The sequence below is a fragment of the Streptopelia decaocto genome, assembly GCF_964273445.1.
Source record: "Streptopelia decaocto genome assembly, chromosome: 1".
Taxonomy (NCBI): Eukaryota; Metazoa; Chordata; class Aves; order Columbiformes; family Columbidae; genus Streptopelia; species Streptopelia decaocto.
The window spans coordinates 181,245,563-181,271,520 of NC_138663.1; the positions used below are offsets into that span (position 1 = coordinate 181,245,563).

At 41.3% G+C, this 25,958-nt stretch overlaps 1 protein-coding gene across 1 annotated transcript; it reads right to left on the reverse strand.

The window, feature by feature from the left end:
• Positions 1–2,252: 2,252 nt before the first annotated feature.
• On the reverse strand, positions 2,253–18,460 carry CPB2 (carboxypeptidase B2; the record flags this gene model as incomplete). Its single annotated transcript, XM_082056884.1, has 11 exons — positions 2,253–2,437; positions 2,565–2,649; positions 4,510–4,712; positions 6,528–6,618; positions 7,732–7,848; positions 10,272–10,376; positions 10,929–11,030; positions 11,567–11,675; positions 11,767–11,891; positions 14,534–14,609; positions 18,390–18,460. The coding sequence occupies 11 exons, from the start codon at positions 18,458–18,460 to the stop codon at positions 2,253–2,255; spliced, it is 1,269 nt and encodes a 422-aa protein (XP_081913010.1).
• Positions 18,461–25,958: the final 7,498 nt, after the last annotated feature.

Genomic DNA, 25,958 nt, shown 5'->3' on the forward strand with positions numbered 1-25,958 from the left:
GTGGGTGGGCGGGGAGGCGGGAACACCCGCGGCACAACACCGCCCCAACACCGCCCAAAACACCGCCCGCGCCTCCGCACGGGACTTCGGCCCGAGCGGCTGCGCGATGGTTGGTGCAGAGTCACAGAATGTCAGGGATTGGAAGGAACCTCGAAAGATCATCTAGTCCAATCCCCCTGCCGGAGCAGGAACAGCCAGATGAGGTTACACAGGAAGGTGTCCAAGGGGGTTTTGAATGTCTCCAGAGTAGGAGACTCCACAACCTCCCTGGGCAGCCTGTTCCAGTGCTCTGGCACCCTCACCGTGAAGAAGTTTCTTCTCATATTTAAGTGGAACCTCCTGTGTTCCAGTTTGCACCCGCTGCCTCTTGTCCTGTCATTGGTTGCCCGAGCTTCGACCGTGTCCAAGGCGTTTGCCCGGACTCTGTGGGTTTGCCAGTCCACCTGAGCCGGTCAGGATTGTGGGGATGGTGAATGGTGTGGCTGATACAGAGAAGAGAATCACAGAATGGTTGGAGTCCAAAGGGAACTTTATAGGTCATTTAGTCCAAGCCTCCTGTCACAGGCAGGAACATCTTCAACTAGGTCAGGTTGTTCAGAGCCCCATCCAGCCTGGCCTTGAATGTCTCCAGGGATGGGGCATCTACCACCTCTCTGGGCAATCTGTGGCAGTGTTTCACCATCCACTGTAAAAAAACTATTATATCCATTCTAGACCTACTCTTTTTCAGTGTAAAACCATTGCCTCTTGTCTTGCCACTACAGACTCAGGGGAAAAGTCTCTCTTTCTTATAATCCCCATTTTAAGTCCTGAAATGCTGCAATAAGGTCTCCCCGGAGCCTTCTCCAGGTTCAACAATCCAACTCTCTCAGCCTGTCCTCACAGCAGAGCTGCTCCAGCCCTCTGACTGTCTTTGTGGCATCCTCTTGACCCTCTCCAACAGGTCCTTGTCTTTCCTGTGCTGAGGACCCCAGAGCTGGATGCAGGACTCCAAGTGGAATCTCACCTCCCTCAACCTGATGCCACACTGCTGTCCATGCAGCCTAGGACACAAATGGCATTCTGGGCTGCAAAGACACATTGCTGGCTCATGTCCAGTTTTCTTCTACTGGTACCCCCGAGCACTTCTCACAGGACTGCTTGCAACCCCTTCATCTCTCAGCCCGTATTGACTGGGCTTTGCCCTGACCCAGCTGCAGGACCTTGCACTTGGCCTTGTTGAACATCATGAGGTTCAGGTAGGCCCACTTCTCAAGATCTGTCCAGGTCCCTCTGGATGGCATCCCTTCCCTCTAGCAAGGATCTCTGTTTGGGTCTCATCCTCAGCTCCATTCTCACATTTAATGAGCATGCCAGTGTGATGACAGCTTGTCTTTAGACTTGTATTGGTCCTGACCAGGAGATGACTGTAGAGTTGCTCACCCAGGCGAACCTGAGTTGAACTAGGCTGGTCCTGTGCTTTGCTAACATAATCTGCCTGGCCTATGTTCTGCTGCACAAACCCCTGACCACAGGATGAATAAACTTAGCCAGGTAATTGTAGCAGAGGAGCCTTTGGGCAGCTCCTACTTGATATCAGTGATTTGGACACTTCTGCGTCCTTGCCTCTACCTAAACGTGCAGCAAGAAGTTCTCATGTGAACATCCTTTCTGTTTGACAGTGGAAAGGATGAACAGGGTTGTTTTCTTATAAGGTAGTCCTATAATAGCTTGACTGAAATGGAGGGATTTCTTCTATGGATGGAGTCTGCCCAGCATGCCACATGTCAATCAGAAGCCCATTTGATGCTACACCACCTGGGGTTGCCACCACCTAGATGGACATAAGATTATCTATGCCATTTCCCCCGTATAGCATTATGTCTAATAAATAACGTTTTACATGATACCTTACAGAGTCTAAGAGTCTTTCTTAGAGGGACTGTAATGGACCAACACCTCCTGGTGCAAGATAACTTTTTCCATGCAGTTTTTTAATGTGTATTTGAGTATTAAGTGCTGGGAAATTGTATCTGCAGCACTGTTACCATCTGTGTTGCTGTCCTCATAGGAAGCTACACTGAGCTGTCATTTTAGGTGTAGGTATATTAATATAGTTGAAAAAATCTGATGTACTGTAAAATGAAGTGTAGAGGATGCAGTCATCCTCTTTTTTTTTTGTCTATAAAAAATAATTTTAATAAAGTAGCAAGCTTTTTATTGTTATTTGAGCTAACTAAATGCAGTCATGCCGAAATAAATTACATTCCACATCACAAATTTTGAAGAACATGTTTAGCTATCTCTTTGACAGCAGAAAGTGCTTCTAAGCAAGTTGGTTTAATTTCTTGAGGAGGAAGCAAAAATCCATAAGTTCCTGTGTCCCGAAGCTCAATGGTAAAAGAATATTTAATGCCAAGATCATAAGCCCAGTCGTCTGATCCTCCAGGAGCTAAATCTAAGTGAAGAAGGGAAAATAGATATCAGTTACCTGAAACCAGAACTTCAGTTTTCTGTTCAAAAGCCATCTTCTGATGCTAGCAGGGATATGCTATCATGCTTGTTGTAGTAAAAATCGTACTTACAAATTGTTTGTGCACCAGCACCAGGTCTATAAGTTTTCTTTGTTGTCCTCTTTATAGCTTTAGCTGCTTTCTTTGCCAGACTTTCCTGAAATTAAGTAAAACATTATCAGCTTTATAGCCTTGTCCTAATAGTATGTGTTCGGTTAGGATTTATTTACACTGTGCTCTGGATCTTGCCTAGTTAAATACACATATAAAAGGTTCTAGAAAACCCACAGAATGTGGTTAAAATTTTCAGAATATGCTCATGCTACAGATTGCATTTCTGCTGTAGCTAGACAAAAATGTAGATGGGACCTTACCACTCACTTCAGGTAACAAACTATCATCAAACTATTTGTTCCCACTTGTCTCTTGTTTTTCCTTTTCCACCACAGTATTTAAGTCACTGTTGATTTATGTTGTATTGACAAAAACAGCAGAAAAATATTTTATTTGGGGGAATTCTGCTTTTAAGCCATGAAGAAGACTTAAAAGCCTAGAATTATTGTGTCTCTTTCTGCTTTATGGGGAAGGAGCCACAAATGCACTATTACTGTTCACAACTGTATCTTTTTAATGCAGTATATACATTATTTTTTTTTTAGGAAATTATACAGGAACTAAGACAACAGAAGCATATATGTTGTTTGGGGTTAGTTTGTTCCATATTTACACAACTAGATTTTTTTCATTTCTTCTGAACACACTGGCACTAGTTACCAATGGAAATGCTATATTGGACTGCCTGGAGGTTTGTGTAATGAACTAAGATGCTTCCAATGCATTAATTGTGTGCTTTTTGCATTCCCCTTCTCTATACAACTTCTATTTTTCAAATAAAATATTTTTTAAAATATGGGGGTTTTTTAAAAATAAAATATGTTAAGGGAGATGCATGAATTTGAAAAGCAGTAACAATGCCAGCACTAAATGAATTGTTGCCAGTGTGTGCAAATGTCAGTCCTATATCTTAGAAACTTTCTTACTGTCTGTGCTTATGTCATGTCACGTAGGAAGTGACCTGTACACCTCAGACATACACTGTCTTGCCATATGGCAAATCCCAAAGCCTGCAAAGTTGTTTTCTGGTCCCCTTTATATAATTTCTGCTCCTTTCTTACTTCTGGGAAGGAGACTTTGCTGCAAATAGAAGATTTTTTTACCTCAGCAACTGGAGTTTAGGATACACCAAAAGTGGGCTAGGAAGTGCAGGAAAAGGAATTCTTTGCTCTGGGGAACTTAATGTCTTTACATAAGAAAAATATTACTAAGCTGTTCACCTACTCTTATGGCTTGATTACTCTGTGTTAGCAAATCCCATTTTAGCCTGTATGTCCTTACCAGATCTGGACAAAACCAGAGTTTTATGTTCAGTGGGAAAAAGCAGCAGCTAATTTTTAAATTTTGAACTCTGTCTTCTAGGAGGATTTTTACCATGCAATTTGGTGGCTCAAGAACATAAGATTCTTCAGAAGCAGTATAAGTTTTCCATCCTACCATTAGGACCATCTTAAATAATTATCCCTAGGAAAACTCTTTAATAAAAATAGCAAGTGTCCACCAGCATACCTCATTGCTTTTCAGTTACACACGCAGGTAATTTCAGAGTTTGTGTAAATTATACAACACAATCAGGAATTTGTACAAGTATCCTTTCAAGGTGTCAAAAAAAAAAAAAAAAAAGAGCTGCCCTTTCAGCAGCAGCTTCAGCATATTGGGCATTGTTGATGTGTTATCAATCTGAAACAGATATTTTCATTTTTCCATAGTCTTCAGAATAAGCTTGCTGATTTACACACTGCTGGACCAGCCCAGGCTTCTTTAAGTTCTTAAGAACATCAAGAGAAATCTTATTTCCTAATTATTGATCCTCAGAGCACTGGAACTCCCGCATTACAAGCCTAGCCAAGCAGGGTAAGAAGTTCTGAAATAAATGTGAAACTTCGAGAGATGGAAGACTTACCAGCTCATCATGGTCTTTGCTTTTTTCCATAGTGTAAGAATATGGAAACAATACCATCTGGGAGTAAGAGTGCATGGTTATGTATGCTTTAATGGCATCTTTGTGGTCTCTGATAAAGCGAGCCACTGCTTTCACTTCGGGCTCAGACTCTGGGTAGGGTCCACAGTAGATCTCATGACATTCGTGTGGAGATGCTCCTTCCCCTGTAACAAAAGGGTGCATACTGTTACTCCTTAACTTCTTCCCTTCTGCATTTCTGTTTGTCTAATGAAAGAGTAGAGTATGATGTTGACACACAAGAAACTGTGGACTCTGCCATGCTGTGGGAAGAGCTCTCATTCTTGCAGAAATCAGTGCAAGTCTACTAGAATTTCTCACCTACTATTCAAAAATGGAGAAGAAGAAAAATATGATTCATAGACTCTATAAAAAGTCTTAAATTCATCAAGAACAAGGTTGTGAGATCTGTTCTTAAAATCTAGGAGTGCTACAGGAAAAAAGGCAGCTCTAAGTAATTATCTCAGGGAAAAGCCAGCTGCCCATTGGAAGCTGAAGAAACACAAATCAAATTGAAAATAATGTACCAGGTTTTTAAGAATGAGGAAAACCAGACACTGGAACAAGTTACCAGGAAGACAACTAAGATTCACCATTTTTTTCTGTCCTCAGAATAAGACCAAATAACTCTCTTGAAGCAACTGGGATCCTTAGTGTTAAATGTTGGTTCTTCATGTTTTAATAAATTTTATAACTTTTTGGAAATTATTTTGTAAATAATTGTAAGATGCTAATTAGAAAGACAGGATTTTGTTTTAGAACATTTAAGTGACTGCATAGCTAAAAGGAAGAGAAACCTCAGGAGATCCTTACAGTGATCTGCTTAAGTTATTCTAAGCACCTGATTTTGGTGCTTAGATTTACCTGTACAAAAAGGTTTATTCTCTCCAATGACCCTACAAGGTGCTGAGGCTTCTCTCTTCTATGTTTTCAACCATGTCTAAGAGAGAAGCATAGGATGGCTGAAAACAGTATAAACAGTCTTCTGTTTACTAAAGTAAGGTGTTCTGCTTTTGCCCAGTGTACATTTTGTCCAAAGACTGCTTTATAGAAGAAACATTTTCTAATCTACCTGTATTCTCCTGCTCTTTGTAAAGCATTTCTCTGTCTCAGTTGTTCTTCACCAAAAGTGCTTGACAAGTTAAACACAGTATATTTTATAATCTTTCCCTGAAATTAGTATCTGTATCAAAGAGGTTTTTTTGCTGTTATTTCTTCAGACTTCTCTGAGTTCCGGTTATATGACATATTTATACTGAATATTGCTTTTAAATCTAAATGTTTGGTCCCCATCTTCATAATTTTTTGCCTGAAGAAGAAGTGTGGTTTTCTCCACATAATAGCCATGGATAGTAAATAAACACCTTTTTTCCCTGTTTAACAATGGATTTAAATGACTGAAAGTCATGCACGATATTAGTGTCAGTACAGAGTGAAGCCAGATCTGATCTACAGGGTAGCAGACTATTAAAAGCCTGTCCAAGTACTAAAGTGCCTGTGGGTAAGTAAACATGATATAGCCTTGACAACAAACACAGAGAGCTGAGAAATCTTGGTCAGCTAGGTGTTACAGAAGGATGACTGAGGTGCTTAGTTCGTACAACACAGTGGATCTGCTCAACTGGGTGGTGCAACAGACATTGGGTGACATGGCAAGGGCCACCTCTTCCAGTGTGTCATGGTGTGATGAAAGGAACAGGATCCAGGGTCTCAGTTCCTCTGTCTCTTGTTATCATGCTGGGAAGAGGTTAGTCCCCAGTCTGACATCTGGGGAGGGAAAATCCTGGGTCCCAACAAAAACCATCTCAGACTGGGGAAGTGTTCTCTGGTTCATAGCAGGTATTCAGCTGTGTCTGTCTTTCTATCAACATTGTGAAATGGTAAATGAAAATTTTTTCCAAATAAAGGATTTTAAATCCTAAAAGTGGGGCAGGGGTACAATAAGAAGGAAACAGTCATACCACACCAGCGCGCATCAAAATTCCTGTTCATATCAGTACCGATGCACTTGCTGTTACCGTGCGATGAGCGGCTCTTCCTCCACAGCCGATTCTGTGGAAAGAGACACACAAGCCATGTTCAGGGAAAAAGGTGGGACAAGTGTTGCACCATGTCACTGGTTAGTTAAATGTGACTTCCCATTTGTACCTTTACAGGTCACGTGCCAATGAAAAGACGAAAGACCAAGGGAGATTAAAAACCACAATCTGATTGCCAGCAAGGCTGTATGATAAAAAGAAATGTTGGGTAGGATACAAAGGGGTCAAATCTGCCCTGATTCCAATGGATTTGGACTGTGGGAGGAGGGGAGAAGACATAATGTTTGACCAGTTAGGGGAGTTTAGGAGTTCAGGTCCAACTGACATCATGTGGAAAGCTGGAAATTTGGTGTGCAGTTGTTGAGGTATATATGTATAGTTATCCAAATGTGAGCCAAGCTGGCTTAAAGACTGAATGAGTAAAAAAAGTGGAGGATGTTTTTTTGGGGTTGTTTTTATTTTTATTTGTTTGGTTGGTTGGTTTGGTTTGTTGCTGTTGTTGTTGTTGTGTTTCATTTGGCTGGTTTTTGTTTTTGTTTGTTTGTTTGGTTGGTTTGTTTGTTTATTTATTTTTTTAAACTTGAGTGAAGGATCTAAAAAACAAAGAACCATCTCAACAACTTGGAATTTTCAGCCAATAAATAAAATCCTGGGGAAAAAAAAAAAAAAGATACCTGTTGTACCTCAATTTATCTCAGACAAAAAGTACTTGGAGAATGGGACTACCTTGCAGGAGGAAGGAGCGAATTATTTGCTGTGCTCTATCTGCTGTAGCATGCTATTCAGCTTGTGCTGGATTGTGCCAGTATTTGTAACCTTGCTGCTGAAGGCTGACACAGGTTTTACCTGACATCTGGAAGCATTAGAATCCCAGGATGAGATTCTGTCATTTCAAAATGCATTTCCAGCAGCTTGGAAGTCACAAAGGTACTGTGGATCAAATGCCAATTAGGTGTAGTGTTTTTTGTGGTTTAAGAAGTGCAGAGATGCAGAAATTCCAAGCACAAATTAAGAGTTTGGGGCGTGCAGCTCCAGGATGGAAATGATGCCCTAAGCATGCACACTGATAGTTCCCATAAACAGCACATCAGTACATTGCACAGCCTGTTGGGAAAGCTCTACGTACAGAGGGATGGCTCCATGTGTACTCATAGCCATCCACATTAATCACAGGCATGACGTAGAAATCAAAGTGTTCCAGAAGTGTTGTCATGGTCTGATCTCTTTCACGCACATGGATTGCCTATAAAAGACAGGGGAAACTTATTAAAAGCATTCATAATTGTGGTTTTCTTTCCTTCCTAGAAAGGCACGTAATTTTGTATATAAAATTATTGTGCAATTATTAGACCAGTCTACCTCTTGATAGAGGCGCATCACATCACAAAAATTGCTAAATAGCAGAGAAGCTCTTTGGTTAGAAGTGCCAGGTAGAGGGTAGGAATCAAACTGATACAGTCAGTCAGACACACTACAGTCTTTTAATGTTAACAAGAGGCCATGAAAGAGTCAAAGCCTATTAATAGGAAGGTTTGAGCTTTTGCTACTTGTATAAATGATGGGAATTAAAATATAACAAAAGTAGCATAAAATAAAGCAAGCCCCAAAATAACAAGTAACATTTCAAATGGCTGCTGAATATAATGTTATTTCTTCGGGTTGCATTATGAGTTCAGAGCATTTGTGTGCCAAGAGCCAGTAAGATCTACATTGCTAATTTTGTTTCACAGCCCATTTGAAGGCTTTAGAGATACCAAACTTGGTTGTTGGTCCATGACACAGGGATAAATTTTAACCCAGATAAGTGGTTTTGTTACTATTAGAATAGACTAAGTCCTTAATCATATCCGTTTTTTCTTTATGCCTTATTTAAACCACCTTCTTTCATTTTAAATCCTTCCTAGTTTTCCTCAGGCAATGGACTTTCTCTGACTAAATGAAAAATGTCAATCTTTCTACAATCTTAACAAGAAAATTAAATGATAAAGTATGGACCCCTTATAAAGAATGCCTAGGATTTGCTAGAGAGAGTGATTTTAGTGTGTGTGTGCAGATGTGTATTAATGTCAGATTTTAAAATGTTACTTCATGAAGTGATATAGAAATAAAACTTGAATTTAAAAGATGTAAATTAGATCAAGAGGATGGAGAACCTAAATGTTCAGCTTGTTACTTCTGAAAAATGCTGCAGGGACATGTCACTGACAAAGTGATAGCACAGCTGGTAATTATTTGGAGCAGCATGGAAAGGGCAAATGCATTTCTCTCAAATAGTACCTTGAAGGCTGGGATTATCAGTGGGTCACAAGGTACATTCAGCTGTATCTGTCCCTAACTCCTGCAATCGCCTTTCAAATGTTATAGTAGTTGAGGTTTTATAATTGTGTCTGAGGACAGAAATAAACACATTTATTATTATGATTGTTGTTATTATCATCATCATCATCATTACTTAGTTCCATCATGGCTAAACCATAATTTGTGTTCCAAGGACTCAGTTATGTTGTTTCTCTGGGCAACCTTATCTGGGCCAGGAGGGCTTTAGGAGCCTTTTCCTGGTCCATACTAGGAAGTGGGCCAGCAGCTCAGCATGATGAGCTGAACAGAGATTCCTGAAATTCAAAAGGCAACTTATGTTAAGATCTGAGTGAAAACCATTTTGGCATACCATTGTTCACTGCCCTGAGCAGCATAGATATTAAAGATATTACAGATCGGATGGGACCATCATTCTGCAGCTGCACATTAAGGTGGGTCCAGCTAAGCCCATATTATGGTCTCATCCCATCAGTGATTTACTAGCTTCCATGAGCTGGTACTGTGAGTATGGCTGGCAGTTGTTCTGGAGGTCTGAAATGAGGGTGTCTCTAGCAGGGGTGGTACCTTCAGAAGAAGGTGGCTTGTGTGACTTCATTCTCTGAATGAGGCAGACCCAGTAAAAAGCAGGAGTACAAATAGAAAATGGGGAGGAAGGAAGAGGAGGAGGAGTAGCAGCAGGTACAGCAGAAGGTAACACATTACAGCAAATGCTAAGTAGAAATTGCTGGTGTGCAATCTGGTGTGGAGCTATGCCAGGTCTGGAGCAGGCAAGGGTGGAGTACCTATAGCTCTAGGAAGACACATAGAGAAGAACCAAGGCTCGTAGTACAGTTTGAGCTTCACTCTGGGTGTCCTCTGATCTACTCTAGGCAGTGCTATCTGCAGTAATATGGGCATGAGACACCACGTGCTGCATGACTCAGAGCCTAGATCATTCTCTGAATCCATGTGCCAATATAGACATGCCCCTAGTAGGTGATCAAATACTTGCTTTTCCTGGCATGCCATCTCCAACCCTGACCATTCATAACTATGAACATTTCAATTGAATTTGCTGCACATACTTTGAAGTTTCTTTAGTACTTGAGAATACATCTGAGCTCTTTTCCATTCAATCCATATGACTTTCTGTCTCTCACACACCTCCGTCTGCTGACACACACGTACATGCAAACATGCTCACTGCTACATATGCAGCTTAGACATAAATCTCATGTGTTAGCGTTGTGGAAGTAAATGGATTATGATTTTATGGAGCTTAGAGCACAATTGGACAGAAAAGGTAAATGACATCAAGATTTTTTGCTTTGCTTTGAAAACGGTAATCAGATGTGATTATCTACTCACATGGCCTATGAACCAGAGGCAAAAAGCAGGAGAAATCCATTCTCTTGCATGGATACCACAGTCAATCCATATGGCACTTTTGGATTTTTCCGGGCTTTTAGAAAGCTGACAAAAGAGAAATCGGATTGAAATGTCACCATTGTAAAGTATAACACATAAAAGTGGAAGTGAAAAGGGTAACCAAGATGGAAGATGAAGCATCTGTCTTGCAGAGAGAGCTTAGGCTGATCCTGGGCCAGGATGCTGCTTTCAGGCACATTTGTGTACAGTCAGCCATTCTCAGGCTGCCCGCAGCAAGCTCCTAACCTAGACACCAGGACTGCAGCAACACCTGAGGTCAAGACAGTAGATCACCAACTATGCAGAGCAACAAACTGGATTGGCTTCATTGTCAACAGAGTAAGGTATCTACCATGCCAGTATTTCATGCCTTTGGATGATGGCCTACATGTGATAACTTCTTTGTGACCCAACAAGGAACCTATTGTGGCCAAATGCCTTTGCAAAGGTAATGCACCTTACCAGAAGAACTCAAGAAACTTCTAAAGACCACAAAAATATGCATACTAAGTATAGATTTAAGAAAGTGTTCTGGCCAAACCTACTGCTTGCTTACATTAATACTTGGAAAGATTTTGCAGTAAGTCACATCTATACCTTCAGAACATAAAGCGGTCGTTTTTCATATGATGATCCAATATATATTTTCTGGAGGAGGTCAGAATGGGCTTTCACTATTTCTTCCATCCAATGATATATCTGCAAGGTTGAAGTTAGTCAATAGATCTTCTCTCTGTTGTTTTCCTTCATCCCTGAAAGTAGTCTAGACTTACACTCATTCTTCCTCCCCAAATCCTGCCTCTGTAGCTGTTGAGAAATAAACACTAGTGATTCAGACCACTTACCTGAGTCTGATTTGTCTTAAAATAAACAGTAAGATACAGTCACAACACAGTCCCAGTATAGCCCCAAAATCCCTCCTTAGTTCTATTAATATTTGGTTAAATTATTTTCAATTTAATGTTTTAAGTATTTATATGTTATTTTGCGACTTCATTTTGCTTCTGTGTTGGCTGCACTTGAATGGTAGTTTGAGGCGATACATGTATGAGAGATTTTGTCTGGTGCTTCATTCTTTCTCTGTGAAGTCATTACAGTAAACACAGCTCTCAGCAGTTGAGCAATACAATGGTAATTATTTACCTGTTCATGATTTTTTTCCCTATCTCCATTCTGAACCATGAGACAAATTTCACCCCTTGAATCTACAGAGGATTACAACAAAAATATCTTACTTCTTTCATGGAATGGTAGTTTTCATAATACGATGAAGATCTGCGTGGGTTGACTGTGTCATTGATAGTCTGCTTTTCAATAAGTCCTTGAACATCTCCCATCAAGACTCTGAATAACAAAGAAAGAGCACGACCTCCTGTTAAATAAATGACAAACAACTTTACAGAAACATTCATGACAAGAAATAAAAAATACATACTTGTGTTGGATGGCCAGTTGCCTTAACTGAGCTTTTATGCTATTTACACTGGATGGCCTGACATAGAAATGGACTTCTCTGTCCTTCTTGATGTTTTCAACCACAACAGGTTGCCAGAGAATGACCTGCAAGGTTTCAAAAAATAATTATATTTTTTTTTTACCAGGGAAAGAAAAGATCTTAACATTTAACATAAGTATTTTGAAAATAATCAAGGCTTATGTTTTCAATTTAAGATACCACTTGTAACAAGCAGTTTAATGTTCCCTGTGTTGTGCTATAGCATTCTGCTTCTGCTATAAATGAAGTGTTTGTATTTAAGAAATGTTTATAATGACTTCTGCACATAAATTCATAAATCAAGAACAAAGACAGGAAAATAGCCTTTTCTGAGATAGTATTTCTAGTATAATAGATGTGTTTAGCCAGTTAATGTTACGTGTTTTAAAGGCTGCTGAGAGTTATTTTCCCTGAGGGTATTTGGAGAATTAATGAAGATCAGACCAGTCTTTGTAGTTATTGTATTCGCTGATTACTTTGATCAGGGAGGAAATAAATGCCAGGAGGGGTTTGGATATAAGTCAAGTTGGAGCAGCAATGCAGAGATTAGAAATGGGAGGAAAATGAGAAAATTAGATTCTTCTTGGTAAAATTAAATCTTTTACAATAATAAAATCAGAAGCCAACATATTCAATAAAAGACTGAAACTTTAGAAACAATAATACCAGAAGATCTAGGGGTGACAGCAAGCAGAAAATTAAGCATGAATTTACAATGTGGAAAAGGCCGGCGTAATTCTTGGATGCAGTTTTTAAGCAATTAATCATGGAGTTGCTGGACAATAGGTTGGTGGTTTTTTTTTCCTTTCTGGTGCAGTTGCACTAGGAATATTGTATTCAACTTAGGGCACCATGTTTGCAGGCATGTGTCAGCTGTCAGCCATTTACCTCACCCATTTCTCAGAGAACATGCCTCAAATTCATACAGAAAACTCCTCCATGCTTTTAATCAAGACTTTGGGATAATAAATTGTAGAACTTTTGGACCCTGGCTGTGTTACTGCAGTGTGCTATAAAAATGGCTGAGCTAGCCTCAGTGTGGCCATCTCAGGCATCATTGGCAGGGTAGGGACAGCATTGCTGGCTCAGCATTTTTTGGGAAACCCAGAGAAGCAACCTGGATGCTTAGCTCCCCAGCATGGATTTCCCTGTTGCCCTGGCTAGCCTGCTGTCTGCACTGATGTGCACCAGTGCAGATTTAGTTGGCATAGGCATCATTTTAATAGAGAATAAGAAAAACTGAGGAACTCTGCATTGGTGCAGCTGAGGTGGCAAAAGAGCAAGGAATGAGGGTAAATGGGAAACTTAAATAATACACATGATTATTGGTCTATTTACTAGTCAGCAGCAATGGTCAGTACTGCCCCAGGAGCAGCTATAAAAGACCCTGTTGTCAGTGTTCCTGTGTCTGGGTTTTCTGATGGATGTTACATGTGATATGTGTGCTATAAGAACAAAGCATTTCCTTTGTTTTAGGTTTTTGCTTTCCAACTTTTGCAGGAATAGCACCTATAATTAGCCTGATAATTCTTCTTGTAAGATGCTAATTTTCAATTGCTTCTTTTTTGCTAGATTGTAACCATTACATTTTGTTGTGTCTTCCCTTTCCCATTCCCTTTCCTTTTGCTTTCCTTCTCTCATTTCCTTTCTCTTTTCTTTTTGTAATTTGCTCAATTCATAGCCATGGAAAAAAATGGCCAGTTTATAACCCTTGAAAAATGTTCGGCTTACATATTCACATGAGTGACTTAATGGAAACCACCACATGCTCTGTCTACACTGAACGTGCTGCAGCTGTTCTTCATGGCTTCTTGGGGCTCCTGTCCACAAGAAAGTAAAGACTGACAGTAGCGAGGAAAAGGTGGAGGATGGGAGATTTATTTTGGTACAGCAAAGGAGATGGATATGTGAGTTGACATATGGAGGTGGAAAACAGTAAGGAAGGTTATCGAGATTTGTGTGAACTTAAGGGAAAGATCAGAGATGCTAGGAAGAACAGGAGAAGACTAGTAGGGTCTTGAGGTGGGTATAAAATGAATAGGAGCCAAGAAAGACAAAGACTGGGCATGGGCGCTGTTAAAAGCTTTTCATAATCTGAGACACATCCTCAATCATCCTGTAAATTATGTTGGTTGAGGGAATGGTTACACCTTTGTTGCTGAGTGTTGGCTTCAGACTGCATGTGACTGGGAAAATGCTTTTGAAGAGGAAGACATGCCTCATTTTAATCAAATGTTCTCTAACGACAGCTAAAAGTTATTAAAAAAAAAAGAGTATTGCTTAAGAGATTTTTATCTTCTAAATGCTGCTTTAAGAAAAATACCACAGAAGTTCAGACCTGGTCTTCAAAGCTGTGCAGGTCATATAGGTCAAGGTTGCATTGGTCTAAAGTGCTGAGGTTCCATAGCAAAAGAGTTTTTACTTACTGTGTGTTTGTGGTTCGCCAGTTTTGCAGTGTTTTCTTACACAAAATCAATTGCAGAAATCTGAGCTCTGATACAACACCCTACTATAACACTGTGAAGGAGGGAACTCCTCGGGTAAATCAGAAGGTAGTGGAACAATGAAAATCAAGCATTTGCTGGGTTGCTGTACTAGGACAAATGAATAAAAGTAGGCTAATCTTTCTCTAGGGGGAGAGCAGTATTAGTGCACTTAGCAGAAAGAATTTGGCCTAGAGACCAGAGAGGCAAGTGGGAGTGTTTACCTCAGTGGTGTTCAGTAAATCTTGAAAGGCTTCAACCTGTTGATCTGTTTGTGGGAGAGCCCACAAAACTTCGTCCCTGAAAAAAAAAAAAGGTGGTATTTAGGTAAAGAACAGGTCCTTGGAACTACTCTAGGTCACACAAAAGTACAGGAGCAGGCTTGGCATTTTTTGTATTCCCTGTTTCGGCTGCCATGAACTTGAAGCAGATTCAATAACAAAGACGCTGAGCCCCATTCCAGCCTCTGCTTCTGCCAGTCAGTAAAATCCATGAAAAAGCTGGTGTATGGCTTTGGTGGCCAATATCTACTGCTGGGCTCTGAGATTACTCCTGGGAGCTGGCACTGGCACAACAGCTGCCAGGCCCAGCTAATCCAGCACTGTCCTCCCTTTCTTTGCCCAGTAACTTAAATTCCACTTCTACTGGAAACTCGTGGTCCAGTCACACTGTACATGAGATGGCCCTTGCCAACTAATCCATGCCTGACCCCACCATTGGTGACAGAAGTTAAATTCACTTTCTGGAAAGGAAAAATACCACTTTGCCATTGTAAATCCAGTCCTGATCTTCAGTGCCCTGCAAGCCATGTAGTTCAAAATTGCATTGGATAGATAATGAAAATAACTTTTGTTTGTAGAAGGAGGACATTCAGGGGAATGTCAGAACCCTATTTCTATTTTCTGGGCTGGAGTGGCTCTCAGCCTTCTCATCATGTGGAGGTGGTAGCAGAGCATAAACCAGGCACCGTGGAAGGCCCTGCCAGCCCTGCCTGCAGAGGATGTTCTGAAAAGAAAACAGGCAAGGCTCTCAAAACTAGTGTTTTCAAGCTGCATAACATGATTGTCACAACTCGTTGTTGTGACTGATTTCAAGCAGAGACCTGACAGCATCTGGCAATGAGGTGATTCATCTTTTCTACTTTTAGCCAGGCTCCAAGCAATCACTGTTGTTTCTCATGCAGAACCAACAATATGCCAGCCCCATTTTTGCCTCCACCATCATTTGACAGAGCATCAAAAAGCAATCAGGGATGGGCAGGTTTGGCAGTTTGCCTGTTTCTTTAGGTAAGCGTACTCAAAAGCTTGTGTTTGGGGCTACTTTAAAAGTGAAGGTGTCTTCTCATACCTGGGGGAGACTTTTCACAGGGGAGATCAGAAAAGGGCTGCTGCATCTGTTTTCATCCTATGGGTCCCACTGCCTGAGAGTACCATAATGAGGAAGCTGTTAGGTACTTGTACCCCACTGTTTGTTGCACAGGTATTTCAGTGGAGTGTGGTAAGTGCTGGGCATGTAGTAGCAGCAATTGTTCTGTAGCTCTTGTTGATAGGACCTGAATACACTGAACAGGCTGATCCAAGTTCTGACCTTGCTCTTGTAGTCATGCTTAACATGGGGAGTCTTAACAACTGAAATTGTAATTGTTGGGCTTCTCAGTTCCTCTAATTCAATTTGACATTACACACTCTTTCATCTGTCTTCTGCTGCACTCTTGTTATGAAACACCCATTCAAAAGTGCTAATTTTTGCCTCCTGTATGATCTCAGGTCCAACCCTCTACCTCCAGCTTCCTTGCCCTGTCTACTGCCCTGGTATGGCTGGACACATTCATCTTGAACACACCTTTTCTTTCAATTTCTGTCCTCATGCCCTGCTTCCCCAGTTATTCTTTGAGTTTGCCCTTAACAAGATCCTTCTCATTCCCCTCCTCCAATTTTCTGCCAGGTTGTCACTGGACTCTATCACTGTTCCACATCTTTTTTTCCCTCTTCCTTTTATTTCTGGGTAAATAGATATCCAGCTGTCACCCCCACACTACCACGCTCAGGTCTTATCCTGTAACTATGACAGAGTGGGATGCATTACAGTTCATTTTTCATGGTTTTGATACCTTCATCTGAGCTAGTCAATCTCTTCATAAAGAAACAGACACTTTCAGGGTCCGGTTAACCTGAGCTAGTTTAGATGCGTGTGATAAACTTGAATGAATTGTAATGTAAATACATGTATTTTTCTCCACTAGCTGTACAGGAAGATGAAGAGGACTTGCTCCTGTGCAGGAAGCCTGTATAGTCAGATGAACCCCTTCCAGGGGCCTGGCCACCATCTCACAGATAGACACAAATCAGTGCCAGTTCTCTGCAGGTGTTTCAGTCTCTTCACCTCTCCATTGCATTTCTCAGTCACTAGGAAGGTCATCAGCATCACATAGCACACAGGCCCACAAAAACAAGGCATCAGCAGAGATGTGTCTCCCTGTCCTCCTAGCCTGGCTTTGTTTAAACCTTCCAACTTCTTTCTGGAGACAGACATCTCCAGAATAGAGGCCTCCCTACTTGTCTCCAGCTGACCATCTTTCCCTGGCTCTCAGCAGGCAGTGTCACTAGAAGAGTGCTGCCAGCATCTTCTCCTGCCCTCTGGACTGTGTAAACCGTTTGTTTGCCTGGAGCACAGATGTCTGCCTGTGTGCTCTCTTTTCTCCCACCGTGCTGGCTCTCCAACAGCCCCCAGATTTGCCCCTTCCTTAAAAGTGAGCTTGGCGTCTTTCAAGTGCCATCAGTTCTTTTTCACAAGACTCACAATGTTCAGTATTTTTATTTTTAGAAGTCCAGATGCAGTAATCATGCTATATATCACCTTGCAAAGGGAAGCTTTAATACATGACCATTAAATCCTGCAACACTAGCACTCAAATAAAAGTGAAAAGTCAGATGTAATATATCACCTTTAAAATCTCATTATTTTAGCCATTTTCATAACAAGGGTTGGGAGACATAGACTTATGCTTTCCAATGGGAAATGCTATATTGTTCTGTAAGGGTCAGATGTTCAGTGTTTTATTTAAACATGAAGTGAATGAACCTTCAAGTAGCATAGAGCAATATTGCTCCACTGAATTCACTAAAAACTTGCTTAACTGTCCCCATACTGTAACCCTCACACTTCCATAGCAACCCACAACAAAATATGATTGTAGCACAGAGATGAAAGATCCTGTTTTTAAGCCATGAACTCACTGATGTTCATCTGTCACAGGTCTGCCGCTGGCATGTGGTAGGGAGCTGCAGAAGGGCTGAGAGACATAATTCACTATTATTTATGTAGGTATTTCAGTCCTGGGCGCAGGTTGTGTTTAATTGTGATTCTTGTAGGTTGTTCACCCTGCTTAATATGACCACATGAGAGGCTTATCCTTCTAGTTCTACCTATTAAAACATTTCAGGTTTCTAAACAGCTGTACATGTAGAAAATAAAAGCACTTCGCCTGTCTTCATCTCTGACATATGTTCTCATGTTTTAAGAAAGCATTTGGTTTCAGGGCATTTCTGAAGTTTATTGATAGGTAACAATAAAGCTGCTTCTGAAACATCGTACAAATACCAAATGGGTATTCAAAAATGATTTATGGCTGGAAAAACAATCATAAAATCTGCTTTAGAAAGAAAACAGATTGTTAGTACTTTCTGAAATGGTTTCTCTCTCTACCTCAAGAAGTAATTCATTTAAGGTCTTGTTTTAAGGCAAATGAAGTAATTTTTTTTCCCCATTACATTTCAGAATGCCCTTTATTGGCATTCAAAAACACTGAGTGAACAGAATTGATTTGCACTTAGACTGAAAAGAATTGTTTTAATATGATTAAAAACATAGGATTTATGGATGCAAAGAAGACTTCGAATAATTTCATTGCCTCCACCATCTATATGTTAAATTGAACCACATATCCAATTACAAGAGCAATAAATAAATGTCAGCCTTTGCCAAATGTTTTCTTATGCAACTTGGAGTTATTTTGCTTCAGTACTTTCCCTGTCCCACTCAACACATGCTAAAAGCCAAGTAGCACCAGCAGGTATTTACCTTGGAAGAGTGAAGACATGCTTCTCCTGAATCCAGATAAGCAGAATAAAAAAGAGCAGGTAAAACTTCATCTTAATGGCACCCACAATGAAATTAAATGCAATTGGAAAGCCAAGGGTTCAGGACCCACATTATTGATTTCAAAAATGTTATTTAAAGAGTGGTTAAAATTTAATACAGTTGCTCCCCTCAACCCCAAGCTCCTGGTGGCTAAGTCAATATGACAGAGCTCCCCAGGGAGGTCCTGCTCGTACCAATGTCACTCATCCACAAAAAGTTAAGGTATGTTTTGGACATTTTCATATTGACAAGTCACTTTGTTGTCTCAGCCTTTGTGTCATTTCATTGTAGCTACAAACCTTGGATGTAAGAAAGAACAGCAAGCGCAAAGTTTTTGTGATCCTCTAATATTTACAGAGGCCCAGCAGCTTGCTCTGCATTCAGCACTCATATAGTACATCACTGCCAAGGGTGAAGCTTGCTTAGAAGAGTGGGGATGGGGTTATTAAGTCCAAATGGAAAAAACCTGAGCAGGAAAGCTTCTTATGCTGTTGTTTGCTAGCAGAGAAAATGAGGAGCAAGCGAGATGTGATACTTTTTTGCTATTGAGAGCCATTCCTCTAGCTCAGGATGGAGCACACCAACTAGGTCTCTGTCTTCTGCAGCTGGCTTCTGCCTCTTTGGTTAACACCCAGTCCATCCAAGGATTTCAGATTGCTCGATGTCCTCTTTTCTGTAATAGTCTGACATCCATGTATTTTCCATATGTTATACTGGGTTAGCTTTTCAAGAAAAATTACTGGGAACTCTTCATCTCATTGTTAATATTTTTGGTGTGTCCTAAGATTTACCACCTATATTTCTACCTGCGGTTGTCCAGAAAAGCTGAATGATTTTGACATGTCCAGAATAGATGATCTCCATAAATGTTCTGTGTTGGAACACTAAATCCAACTTTCCTAGGTCATTACAGGCTTATTACATGATCCAAGTACTCTTCTTCCACAAACCAACATAACAGTTCAGGGCATGGCTCTGCTTAGAAAATGCCCCTATGATATGTAGAGAACAGCTCATTTTCATCTCCAGCATCAGACCCACCCTAAAGCCATCCCTTGGCTGAGCATCTTGTGTGGGTGCAGAATGAGGGAACCAAACCTGGGACAGTTTCATCCATGCTGTCTGATATAAAAGGTTTTTCAGGTGAGTGGTCCCCAGAAACACAACATGGTTTTGTTCCAGAGGGAATTCATTCCAGAAGAGGACTGAGGAGTGAATCAATATACGTGCAATGGGAACACCAGGGAGCCCAGACCTGAGAGAAGATTGGGGAACTACATTATTTGAGATTGTAAGTGTATTTTAGGATTAGGGCTATACAACTGGGGGAAAAATGCCTTGGAGAAAGCCCTGGAACTAAGATTAGGTAATATGGACCTAGCTGCATTCACTAACACCCTCTAAAACTGCTCTGGTTCAGATCTGAGCCAATGCTCCAGCTAGGCATGCAGCTGGGGCTTTGGAGTTCAAATTCAGTCCTGGCTCTCTTTTACTTAGGAGGGCAGACCTGCCCTAAAGAGCCAAACAGCTCAGTTTTAGATGGCTGAAGTCAGCAGAGGTGAATCATGCTCTCCAGTGAGTACCCTGGGATTAACGTCTGTGAAAATACATCAACACTGAAAATCCCCGAACTGGAGTTGAGCACAAACTGGACATGAAAGGGAAAGGGAAAAAAAAAAAGGCTAATGGAAAGGTAAACCACTGACACCTTACCTAGATTTTGTAGTTCCTACTTTATCTGTTCTAGATGTTGTTCAAACAAATAGGAAGTTCTGGTAAGGTACAGAGGCTGTTTCCAGAAAGGGCAGTGAGCAGTGCTCTACCACAGGGGTTGATTTTTAAACCAATGGTTCAGATGCCTTTCCCCCATGTAAGCAAAAGCAAAGTGGCAACAGAGGATAAAATACAGGAGACAAAATTTGGTCATCTAGGTACACTTTCATCTGGAAATGTCTGATGCATAGATATAGGACTTTAAAGAAAAATTGAATCTACTGAGATAGGTGTAACAGACGAGATTGAAAAGCTGATGGAGTGGGAGTTGCTGGTAACAGAGGAAAAGAAATATCATATTTTTCTATGTCCTAAAGTGTTAATTAGGTGGGAAAAGGGAACGCTTTCTGCTGTCTAACTGAGAAGAAAGTTTTGGACAAATGGTAGGTGTCAGACATGTTTGTATGTTGGTTGCTTTTCCTGTGGGTTCCCCAACTTGTTGCAAAGAGATGGTTCATCTGCTGTTTGAAAGCTGCTGTTTTCCAGTATGCATTGGAAATATCTCACCCACACAAAAAAGGAAAAAAATGGGTGTTTGAAGAAACTAGAGGCACTAGAAGAAGTTCTGAGGGAAGGACAAATGAGAGTCTTGTGGTTAAGGCATCCCACTGGTTAAAACACAATAAACAGAAAAGTAAATGCAGGATGAAAGATGAAAAATGAAACAAAAAAACCCAAGCCAAGCCAAACCAAAACAAAAAGGGATATGTGACTAAGCAGGAGGCAGAGATGTATATCCCCACACCTCTTGCTTGACTGAAAGCCTCAGAGGTCTCACGATACAAACACATTGCTTTTCAAGCATATGCTGGACATTGCTTGTTTGGCCCAATAGCTTTTTCTGCTTTTTTTTTCTCTGCATTAGTATCTAATCATCACAGGCTACATCCTCATCCACTTACACAGTCTGTCTCAGCAACAAGGTCATTCAAATTGTTCAAACCCAGTGCCACTGGTCACCATCCTTTGGTGACTAAATGGCAGCTCCACATCCACTACAACCCCCAGCACCATCAACTGACCAGCAGCAGCCAAGCTCTTTGGATTTGGGTGCCTAAAATGAGGTTCCTGGTCAGTAAGCACCTCCATGAAGTGGTCTGATTTTCAAAAGCATGGAGCCTTCCATTGCAAACATATTTGTACTGTGTAACACACATTTCACACACAATTACAATTTCTGTGACAGTTCAGTCTCCGAGTAGGTCAGATTTCCTTTCCTGATGTGATCTATTTATACTGCATTGCTATGGTTTGCTCTAATGAGCAACCAGCTGTACATTGATTATCCCCAAAGCCTTGTGAGCTGCTGAGGAGTGCTCTAGCCTTGCTCAGGCAGAACAGTAAAAAATAAAACTACTGACATAATTGAAAGGTATGGGAATGTATTTAGACACCAAACTTAAGCACTAACTTCCCTGCTTCCACCCAGCTGTTAGGGGTTATCATTTCTTCTTTGACTTACGTTGACATTCCGCTATCTGCTTGTCTCATCTGCTTAGGAAGAGAGAATTATCTCCTCTAATGCCAGCCCTTCCCAGTGCAAACTGCTGTACCTGAGCAAGCCATCCTGTGCCGCTTGCATAGGCACTGCAGAGAAATGGGCACTTGTTGGGAGCAATTAATCTGTGACCTCCTGGAGGAGTCTCAGAGGGTGATGAAATGTCTGGTCCTCTTCATGGGCATTGGAGCTGGGATGACTCACTCAGATGTAGGAAGATTTGTTCCAGTGGATCCTATGGATTCTAACTCCCTCCCTCTGCTTGGACACTTCAGGTACTTGTTATGGGCAGAAGCAATTTGCTGTGTTCTGGCCTATGAAAGTCATAAAGATATGCTTGCTCTACCTACAATGGTATATTGTATATTAATCTTCAAGAATTTCTTAGAACCTGGGAAGTATTTCCTAGGTAAGCAAGGAAGAAAAAGGCAATCTTAAAAACACTGTGAAGGGCAAAGAGAAAATAATTTGGTTTACCAAATATTTCAATTTTTGTTTGAATTTTACTCAATTTATAAGCTTTTTCCTGATTTTATTGAAATTTAACTCACATTTCTATGCATTTTTTTAAGATCTGGAGGAAACAAGCATGAATTTAGGAATTGCAAGGGGAGATTTCAGCCATTTGAAAGCTTCCTTTCTCAAACAAATATTTTTCTCTAATTGGGGAATCCAGCAAAACAGCCTTTCCAGCAACTCTTTTTGCTTCTGATGAATCATCATTCCCTGATGAAGTGCTGCTTCATCAAAAATTCTGAGTTCAAAGGTTTTGCTGCACCTGGATTAATTATTACTATTATTATTAATTATTAATATTACTTCTACACTGGGTAGACCATGGGCTATGCTGAACTGGTGCCTGCAAGTGTTAACGCAGCAGATGTGACCAGAAGCCATGCAGTAATGGGAGACAGTTTGATCTGTGTTGGTTTCTGTTAACCTTTAGAGTAGCTTGGGGACATGCATGGGCTTTTATTTAAAAATGCATGATCAAGCCCTAGTTTTTAGAGCAGATAATTAGTAAAGTAGTCTCTTGATTTCTTTGTTGACAACTACGCATGTGGGAATTAGGACTGGCAGTATATAAAGCCTCCTGGTGCCATTACTAGATTGCTTTTTAAAATATAATCACACTTTATAGGCAATTCTAAAGAGATACTTCCACTGTTTTGGCTGAATCTTCTGTTTCTCACCTCCCTCTCAATGTTGTCATGTAGTAACACCCATATCCTCCTGATGTTGCACAGGTGTTGTACCTCAGCCAGACCAGGCCTTGGCCCATCTTTGTGTGGTGGTTTGAGATGTCGGTGCCCAAAAAGGTGGCAACAGAAGAGGCCAAGCACCCATGTCCCAGCTAAGTCAGGGTATCATTGTTCAAGCACCCTCTGCCTCACCATACTCTGAGATTCTCAGCTGTGCCCAAGCATCATACTGGGCTACTGCAGCTGCTCTTGCTGGTGGAGGAGAACCAGACCCCAGAAGGTGGTCAGATACAACATGTATAAAAGGAGGAACAGCTTGAACTGCTGCAGCCAGATTGTTTCAAACAGTTGCAGCAGTGCTGCTGAGTAATTGCTAGTGACCCCCATTACTGGCAGCCTTGGCTTTCAGCAACAAAGTGTGACAAGATTTCCTCTAAGCTCAACTAGAACCTAAGTGTGGCTGTTCTCTTTGATCCCGGGCTTTGTACAGCATCCAGCAGCAAGATTTTAAATAACAAGCCTCGTTCTGCACAGAGATTCTCAGATCTGAGTCTGTATTTCAGCATGTGCCAGAACACATGCTAGGTTGGTGCTGCCTGTTAGTAACAGTAAACCTGCTAACAAGCACACAGAAGGGGAGGTCAGCTGTTACCAGCAGCCACATTCCTCATATCCTTTTCCCTGTCTGAGATTAGCATATTCTGCTATTGTTTTGATCCTCCAGAATCCTTGTTTCCAGTCCCTCCAGGGATGGGTAATCACTCTGATGAATCCATGTGACCAAAGCGTAACACAAAAGCCAAGTGAGTCTGTGCTATCCTACTTGGTTCTTTCAATTCAGATTCAAATGCAAAATTAATCTCCTGAAAAATACTTGCAGGCACTTGCCTTTTTTTTTTTTTTTTTTTTGTGCATTGTCACTACCAATGAGGCCAAAGGTAACTGGTTAGCATCCTTCCTACGTGAAGCAAAGGACAACTAAAATCTGACTAAACTCTGATCTCTGTTGCTTGCTGTGCGATGCAGTTGAGTGTCATTGCTCGTGAACCACACAAAGATGCAATTAGTTTAGCAGCTCTTGATTATGAATGCAGCAGAACAGAATTAGAACTCAATTTAGAAGTCTCCCTTTCAAACCCATTCAGCCGTTAAGGCCACATCATCTTTCAGTTTTCCAAGGCATATAATTGATAAATGATTTCTCCCTGTACACCTCAGCTCCTCATCTTTATTCATGAACCAATTAATCTCCGTAGGACACTGTGATCATTTACATACATGGCCAATGTCGCCAACCTCTGTCATTTCATTCTGGAAACAATTTTGCAGCCCATGAAACCACCAGGAGGGGAAAATCTGGACTATGTCTAAATTTCTGTGGTTCTGGCATTTCTCCCTCACATCATTCCCAAATATAAAAATCAGATGCTACCTGTGCTAGAAAATGATGGGTTAACCTGAGAGGAAACAGAGCTTTTATCCCCTGGTGAGTGCTGTACAAGCAGCATGTTTCAATCATGGCTGATACGTATGAGCAGAGGCTGAAAATACATGTTCACTTCGCATTTTTGTGTATTCAGTTATGCCAACCTACTTTATTCATTTTTTATTCCACTCTCCTTGCTCTTTAGCTTTCCAGGGTCAGAAGAGAGAAACGTGCTGTAGTGTCTGTGCTATTTCAGCAAGGTGAAGAAGTGTCTGTATTGCTTTAACAGTTTCCTCATGAAGTCTGTTTCCTCATGGTCTGTTATCAACTCCCACCCAAACAACATGTTGTCTAAGTGACTTGTGTTTTCTTATTGCCATTAGATGCTTAATTATTTGCCAGTATCTTAACAAAGAGCACTCACAAAGCAACTTTAACTTCCTTAAACACAGGATATCAAAGGGAGCCATAGGAGCACTCCAGGCAGAGCTTCTGAATGCTTGAGAAAGGTGCTCTAAGTACCACGTACAGAAAGCACATTTTGGCTAAGGTGCAAGCAAATGGATGCACACCTGTCCCTCATACACAGGTGTGTATGTATGGAATGCAATTAGCCCTGGAGTAACAATTATTTCTGCCTGTCTCTGAGTGCATCAACAGTATTTGCTGCTCTTCTCTGCACTGCTTGCACTTGCTCACATGGCATCTGGCAGAGTGGGCCCTTCCTTTGGGCTTTTGGAGTATACTCGCTGTTTGGAGGGTGTCAGGACCTGTTCGAGGATCCTGGTGAGGAGAAGCTCCATGAAACAAAGTTCACCCCTCTTGTCTGGTGTGGTCCCCACCTTGGAGAGGCACATCTCACACTCAGCCCTTGCTGACCATCAGTCTGGGCAAGCAGATCCACACTACAGAGAGACACTTATCACTGTCCCAGCAGAAGAGCTCTTGTACAAGCACATCCAAATAGACATTTGACTTTTCTTCTGTCCACCCAGGGATGGGGAGAGGTGAGCTTCCCTACAGTGCACTCCCAGTGTCACAGTTGCAGACCTCCAGCGAAGCAGTGACACCATTTGTGTGGCTGCTCCAGCCCAGCCCAGTGTGACTACTTGGGCAGCTGAGAGCATCTGTGCTGAAAGCTTCTTCTATCTGCATCCAAGGACCATCCATGCTCTGAGTGGCCCATGATTCCTGTTTGGGGTGTCATTAACAAACCCTTTGGAGATCACTGTGTGCTAGAGAGGAATTTCTGTCGTGGTGCTGGGTATCCCCCTGCCCAGAGCTTGTATGAGAAGTGTGGAGTGAAATGACCTTATGAGAATTTGTTCCTCTGCCAAGCTCAAAGCCTCTGAGTACTCCTGAATGGATACCACCAGGTCAGTGGAGGCTGAACCTGTATTAGGAGGTTGCTCCCTTGGTGAGCCAAGGAGGTTTCTGACAGTACAGGTCCCACTAGCACAGTTCACAACCTCTAAAATTAGCAGAACTTATATTTCTAGAACTTGGCTCCAGCAGAAAACTTGGGAAGTTTCTAAAGGCATTTGACTGGTCTACAAGATCTGATTATCACATAGGCAGCATTGCCCCATGTTGGCCTGAGAAGGATTGTG